Below are 7341 nucleotides of genomic sequence, written 5' to 3'. Positions count from 1 at the left end.
TGCTTTGTCTCACTTTGGAACTATGAGATATTTAGAAAGAAAAGAAGAACTATTTTTTTGTTGCGTTTTTGTTTGTTTGTTTGTTTGTTTTTAATAATATACAATTTTAAATGAGGAGTAGAAAGGAAAATGCATATGTTATAAGCAACCTTGAGATGTAAAACGGTCACTGTCCCCAGCTCTGCAAAATCTGAAAAAAGGTCAGAGGCTGATTTTTCCAGCGGAGTACCACTGCTTTTCATTCTTACTGTTTCATTTATTGAAACTTGGACTGAAGAAAATTTCTTCCAAACTCTGGTGCGTTTCCAGGCTGAATTGCCTGCTGAAGTCACACAAGGGTTAAAGCATCTTCTGTGCTATACAACATGCTCACTCCTATCTGGTTCAAGACTGTTGGGACAACACCCGGGACGAAGCAGTGGTGTTGTCTGGAACAGTGGTTCCCACACACATGCAAATCACCAGGGGAACTTTTCCAAAATATACTTGTCTACACTCTATTCCTGGCCTCCTGAATGAGAATCTCCAGAACTAAGAATCCTAGAAATTGTTCTTTAAGCTCCACAGGTGATTCTAATACACTGCTTATGCTGGAAAGTCCTCTTCTAAAAGATATGGTGCCTCTAACAGCTGGAGGACTAAGAACGCCTTGTAAAGACTCACGGATACTACCTGACATGGATGGGGAGCCGGGGACACTTTGAGGCACTGATCACTGATGTGATTACATCACAGTCTGGGTCACAGTGCAGTTTCGGTTTGCTCCATGAGGAAAGGGACTCTGTCTTTTTTGTCTTCTCTCCCCAATGTTTCACACATCGTAGGCCCTCAATGAACATTTGTGAGATGGATGGCTAATGAGGCTGTACTCTCAGACTGTCCTGCCAGCTTGAAACTTGGAAAAATGTACCTTGTTGAGACCCACAGGAAAAGATTTTGTCTTCCTCTTTAGTCACTTTGGCATAAAATGCAGCAAGAGACTGAGTATAGCAGCTTCCTTCATTTAGATAACGTGATAAAAATCTTTTGGCTCCAGCTGAATTTAATAAACATGCACTAGAAACTCATCCAAATGGAAAGATGCCCTTATTCTTTTCCTGACTGAGAACGGATCTTCCTAAGGTAGGGAGGGTGGGGCGGGGGAAACCAGAGACGCAACTGTGCTAAGGAGCCCCAGAGGAAGCTGGAGAAGACGTTTTGAGTTGGAGCCCGTTTGCCTCCACAGGGTCAAGAATGAAGACACAGGGAATTTCATTTTTAGGGCATCTGGAAGTTGGGCTGGGGCCTCCAGCTGCTGCACTGAAAACCTGGAGAAAGGGGAGAATGAGGGCTCTCATATCACCAGGAAGTTTCCCACGGGGGCAAGGCATCTGGACTCTCTTTGGAAAATGATTTTATTATCTCTGGGTGTGTGGGGATGAGAAGAAGGCTGTCAGGGGCCTGACTAATTAACCTCCTTGGTCAAAAGCGAGAGAAAACTGTGCTCTTAGTCATCTCCTCCACTGACGAGACAATATTCCACCAGCTGGGGCCCTGCGCTGCTGGGCGCTGCCATGTCAGGAGGCCTGAGCTGGGTGGTGGAGTAAGAGTCTGGATGTACCTTTTCTGGGTAAGACGCCCACTGAGGCATATCGCCTTAGGGGCTGAGATATTGTTCTCCCAGTTATTGGCTGTGATCCTGTCATGGGTGACCTAATCCTTCTGAACCTCACTGTTCTCATCTACAAAACGAGAGGATGGCAGCCATCTGCAAAAGGTTTGGTGAAGATTAAATGGGAATATACTAGAGCACTTATCAGAGCCTGGCACACGGTAGTAACTGCTCACTAAATGGTGCCTGCTATTGGAAGCTAATGGGTCTGACACAAGGGTCAACATAAGCATTGTTCCCACATCCCTGTCAACCACATTCGCCAAGTCCTGGACAACTTCTAAAATGAAGGCACAGCCCAAGCACTTATGAGCCTTGGAAGGCATCTGTTTTGGCTCACTTCTATAGCCTAGTGCCGGGCATGAAGCGCTCAGGAAATGCTCTTTGAAAGAATGAATAATGATTTCTTGTTATTAATGGCATCAAATGGACTAAGGGAGCTCACACTCTTTTCTGGAAGCCTCCACTTAGCCGAGGCCAATCCTGAGATAAACGAAACCCTGGCTAAGACACATCTGTGCATTTAGCCCATTAACCAACCTGGAGATGGAGAAAGAAGTGCCTTTTGCTTCCTCACAAATGATGCATTTGAGCCTTGGGGCCCTCACAATACTCTTTCTTCAAGTTTCTCAGTATGATTTCTAGGAAACCAGTGGGATGTCTGATTCCTACAAGACCTAAATTCTTGATTATCTAAGGCCATGAGTGCCACAGTCCTGGATCAGATTTCCAGCTTCTGAGAAATGCTGCCGAAGAGTTTTCCTTTAGGACAGAGAACACCATGGAGCTTGGACTCATTTACAAGAGAGAATCATCAATGCTCTCCCAATGAATGGACTGATTTGAAAACCTCCGTTCCAGAAGTCTTTTCTGATTCTCCAGAGCATCTAGATCTCCCTGTTTTCCAGCAGCTTCCACTTTCTCCCTCACTTGTCTACATTGCCTATTTTCCCTCCTTCTAGACTGTGAGGTCCTTTGGGGCAGGTATTTAGCAGAGCACTCCTGACAGTGCCTGCCACATACTGAGAGCTCAAGCAACAGTGAAGAAATGAGGAACCAAATGGGATATAGAGACAGAAGCCCAAGCAAGAAGCACACTCCAGGGAGCTGCAGGCTGTTACCTGGGCGATGATGTCCCCATTCTCAGCATGAACTTGAGCAATGGCTCCCAGCTCTCCCAGACAGGTGAAGATCTCGTAGAGCTGAAATAGAAATGAGTCTTTGTCACCTTCACAAGCCACTGATGCTTTCGGCAACCTCACACAAGGGCAATTACTAGAGCTAGAGCTAGAATGAATGGGGTAAACCAGAGGAAATAACTTGACTAGGGTAGAAATAAAGACTAAACCATGCACAAGCAAAAGCGAGTGCTTAGTCCAAAGGAACTCTAGGAAACTGTCTACATACAGGGCTTGCTGTGTCTCTACGCTGTCTCAAGCACACATTTTTATGGGTTTCCCACTGAGCTTCTGAATCCTTCTCATCTAGTACTCTGGAAGCCACTACAGCCTGGCCAGAAGCTAATGCAAAAATTGAAACCCTTATCTCTTAATCTCTCAAGGTAGACCTTCCTTCACTTCTTAACCAGGAGGTATAAGAATTAATTTCTTATATTTCCTCTGAAAACTTGAGAGTTGTCTGAAAACACATCTCACGAATTTTTTAGGCAGAGAGTCAGAGGCAAACTGGGATGATCGCCTCGAATGACAGAAGGCCTTCCTCAATCCTGCAAGGCTGAGCACCTCACATGCTCACTGAGCTCATAAGGGGTAGGTAGAGATTTGGGCTTGCCCTTCATCTTGCCCTTTTGAGAAAGCTGCTGCCAGTGGAAATTCTAGCTCCCTGTCTGCCTTTCCACAGGCATCCTGCCCATTGCCTTATTTAAAATGTAGCACGGACAGCAAGGTCTTCCAGAAGCACTTTAGCCCAGCGGTCTCCCACAGTGACTCATGTTGAAAGAGCCAAGGTCATTAGTAGCAATAGGAAACCCATCCAGATACCCCAAACCGCACAGCAGTGGGTCGTTACCTCTGTGTTGGACACTTGATACAAATCCTTATAGGCCATGTAAACCATGAAGGAGTTAACCCCTGCAAGAGAGGGAAAGCGGGGAACAGGAAGAAGACAGCATTATCATACCACTCTCCATCCTTTGCTCCCTCTTCTATCGCCCATGGGGCCCGAGTGCATTACCGCCTCCCGTCCAGCATAAAGTAGATGCTTCCCATTCTCTACAAGTGTTTTTCTATTCCCTCCTCACACTGTAAAAGCAACAATCCCTCCGTGATGTCATAGAGAACGGTCTTCAGCAACTCGTTCTTGCCTCCCGCCTCCAGCACTCTCCGGCCCGGAGGGTCAATAAGCTTCGCTATTGCTTGAGGTGGTGTATATCACTGAGAATCACTGTAGCACCCGGGTTGTGTTCCTACGCTGCACCATACACTAGTTCAGTAAGCTTAGAATACCTAACCTCTTGAACTTCCTTTTCCTCATCAGTAAAACGGAAAAATAACAATACCCTGCTTCATAGGGTGGTTGGGAACGTTAAATGAGGTAACGCATGCAGAGCTCTTAGTACCAGGCCTAGCACATATTTGGTCCCTATAAATGGATCTCCTAGGACTGGTTTATTTTACTATGTAAAAATGCCCGCTCTACACAAGGCCCATGCGGGGCGTTGGATCTCAGAGGAGACCTGTGGTAGAGACCCTGCCTTTGGAGATTAACAGAACTGATGGGCAGAAGTCAGGTATCACCTGGCATTTAAATATCTAAGTTGTGTCTATATCCACGCCACCCCGAACAAGCCCAATCTTATCTGATCTATGAAGCTAAGCAGGGTCGGGCCTGGTTAGTACTTGAATGGGAGACCACCTAGGAATACCAGGTGCTGTAGACGTTAAAAATATATATATATATTTTGTAAGCGTCATAAAGAAAGAGACACATTTTTCAGCCAAAATAAACTGTTAATACAGTAATTTACAGAAATAGGTGGGACTGGGAACAGAAAGTCATTTTGAGAAACAGGATAATTTTGGTCTCCAAACATCAGGGCCATCTCAGCCCACAGTGTTCCAGGCCAAAAGTGGGCTGTAACTTGAGAACTTCCCTACCCGGATTGGTTCAATCAAGGGCAGATTTTCCCCAACACTCCCCTTCCCATAGCCTCTGCATCATCCACGGAATGACCCAGGCCCTTTGGAAGAGAAGCGGGTATTAAAGCTGTCCAGTTTTCCACCCAAGTGTGAAAGGCAGCAGAAGAAAGAAGGGAGGGGGTTATTCTCATATGCCGTATGAAGAAGGAGGGGACAGAGCTTAAGGGGTGAGGTAGGGGATAGAAAGGAAAGTGGGCCTCGCCCCTCCGACCAGCATGCTCTCTTCCTCGGCACTCATGGCATGTGCATCGAGACTACTCATTTGGTAGCAGTTCTGCATCCTGAGGCATTTGTTCTGTTGCTCTTTGCTGGCCTGCTTCTTTTTGCCTTGGACACTAAGCAGAGGTCATTCCCTAAGTCCCCCAGGCTGCCTTACAATGCCAAGCACGTCATGTGACTGTGTGCGCATATGGGGGCTGGTGCATGTGTGTGAAATATCTGGCAATCAAAATGCAGAAAGAAGTAGAGAATAGAAGAATCTAAGGAGACGATGGGAACCTAAGTCATGTACACTAAGCAAACACACATGCATGCACACACACACACACACACACAAACATATTTGCATCTCCTAAGCTCCTAGCTTGAATACGAACATATCTTTGCTCCCAGAAATGGCTTAGCATTTTCTGTGGATGCTATTGATATGCAACAGTAATGGTTTGATGTTTGAAGTTAAAATGATGGAGGTTTAAAATTCCTAATGTCATATCAACTAGCTGTGTGACCTTAGGTAAGATGTTAACCTCTCCTGACCTCAGTTTCTTCCTCTGTCAAATGGGCAGCATTACACAGAGGTGACGAGTGTACACTGCAGGTAGATCTACTGCTTACTAGTTCTGTAATCCGGGGCTACTCACTCTGAGCCTCACCTGACAAGTGAATATAGCAATCCCTATCTCGTGGGGGCCCTGTGAGGGATAAAATGATGGCATAAATAAAGGTAAAGTGCCTGGGCAGAGTGGTGCCCCTACATCTGGCACTCAGGCTCAAGGTTCCGGCTCTAAGCAAGGAGAAAGGACTCAAGTGAGTGGACGGTGTGCACATGGTGGGCGAGGGGGAAGGCAAGGGAGGAGGAGAAGCCCACCTTTGTCCTTGATGAGGCTCTGCACCTCCTGCTTGACACTGTCATTCCAGTGGGTGATGTCCACGTGCAAGGCGTAGTCACAGCAGCTCTTCCCATCGGCCCATTCTCGCCACTTCTCATAGGCCTCCGTCAGGCTGGACTCCGGCTCGGGCACCACATGGTCAACTGAATGACAGAGGCCCCAGATGGATGACTCACTGACCTGGCCTTTGTTTGCCTCTGCACAGGCCTGTTCTTGCTTGCTTAGCTATGACTGTAAAATCTCTATTTCCTGAGCATGGAATTAACTTTGGAAAGTGCTGCTGATGACTTAACTGTCACATAACTAGGTGACCTTGGGCAAATATAAGCTACTCTGTACCTCAGTTTTCTTATCCTTAAAATGGGTGCCAAGTGGGGTGGGGGTTGGGATGTCATAGTGCCTTCCTGCTAAGTTAGAAGATTAAGTGGGAAAATACAATGTAAAATGCTGCACCTGGTGCTTGGCACATAGTAGGTGCTCAGTCAGTGTTAGCTATCGATGTGTGCATACACTGTGTCTTTCTTACCGGTACTCTAGGGAGTCACTATAAAAGATAAAAGTAGGATTTCCTTTTAATGGTGGAAGAGGAGTTTTAAGGTTACGTCAGCACACGAGAGTGACATCCTCATGTGTATCACCACAGGAAAGAGTCAGAGTTAGTTAAATGAACCTGACCCTAGGCCCACAGATCTTATTTCTGTGTAGATCGTTTGTTAAGAATCTGGTTTCTTTGAGGCTCAAACCTACTCTTGCAGTACCTGCAACAATAATATTTTTTAAAATAACCACATTTACAGTTAGTGAGGATAAGGCAAACGTGACACTCTCATAATCGAGTGAATGGATATAACATACCTAAGAACAATTACTTTTAAAAAATCAAAATCTTGACAGTTTCATACTTTAACTCAATAATTATTTCTGTGCCTAAGAATTATTCCTAAGGAAATAAACATAGCTGTATGCAAAATTTGGGCTCTAAAAGATGTTACTGCAAATTATTTACATTTTCATATAAGTGAAAAAACTAGAAACGATCAAAATCTTTAACAATAGGGAAGTTTGATTCAATACATAAATCACGATACCTTCATGAAATGGATGATTAGGCATCCATTTTACATGTTGTGGTAGGATAAAAATAAATGGAAAGACATCCGTGACATATGATTTGGTGAAAATGGCAGGCTGAAACATAGTATGTCTATTATGATCCTATTTTTGTTAAATAGAAAAAAATAGGTATAGTCAAACTGGAATGGTGATGTGGGATTTATGGGTCTTCTTTTCTTTTTGGCTAAGGTTTTTAAATGATCTACGAAGGACATGGACACTTTCGTAGTTCTTTGCGTGCTTTTCTCCCTTTTCACCTGGAACTCTGACTTTCTTCCCGCTCCTTCCCTAATACTCATCTCCAGAATGC

General features: G+C 45.0%; 1 protein-coding gene and 1 pseudogene across 2 annotated transcripts in view; one reads left to right on the top strand and one right to left on the bottom strand.

The window, feature by feature from the left end:
• DPYSL3 (dihydropyrimidinase like 3) overlaps window positions 1-7341 on the bottom strand; it is a 99644-nt gene that overhangs the window by 19505 nt on the left and 72798 nt on the right. For both annotated transcript variants that reach the window (XM_025040739.1, XM_006922953.3), the window contains exons 4-6: window positions 5897-6061; window positions 3680-3741; window positions 2773-2853 (exon numbers count right to left, since the gene is read on the bottom strand). In XM_025040739.1, the coding sequence (XP_024896507.1) occupies window positions 2773-2853; window positions 3680-3741; window positions 5897-6061 (308 nt within the window). The remainder of the gene's footprint in view (window positions 1-2772; window positions 2854-3679; window positions 3742-5896; window positions 6062-7341) is intronic.
• LOC112472030 lies at window positions 4432-4550 on the top strand (annotated as a pseudogene).

The sequence above is a fragment of the Pteropus alecto genome, unplaced genomic scaffold (genome assembly GCF_000325575.1).
Source record: "Pteropus alecto unplaced genomic scaffold, ASM32557v1 scaffold78, whole genome shotgun sequence".
Taxonomy (NCBI): domain Eukaryota; kingdom Metazoa; phylum Chordata; class Mammalia; order Chiroptera; family Pteropodidae; genus Pteropus; species Pteropus alecto.
Note: the sequence above shows the minus strand (reverse complement) of the source record. Positions and strands in the feature narration are given on the sequence as shown.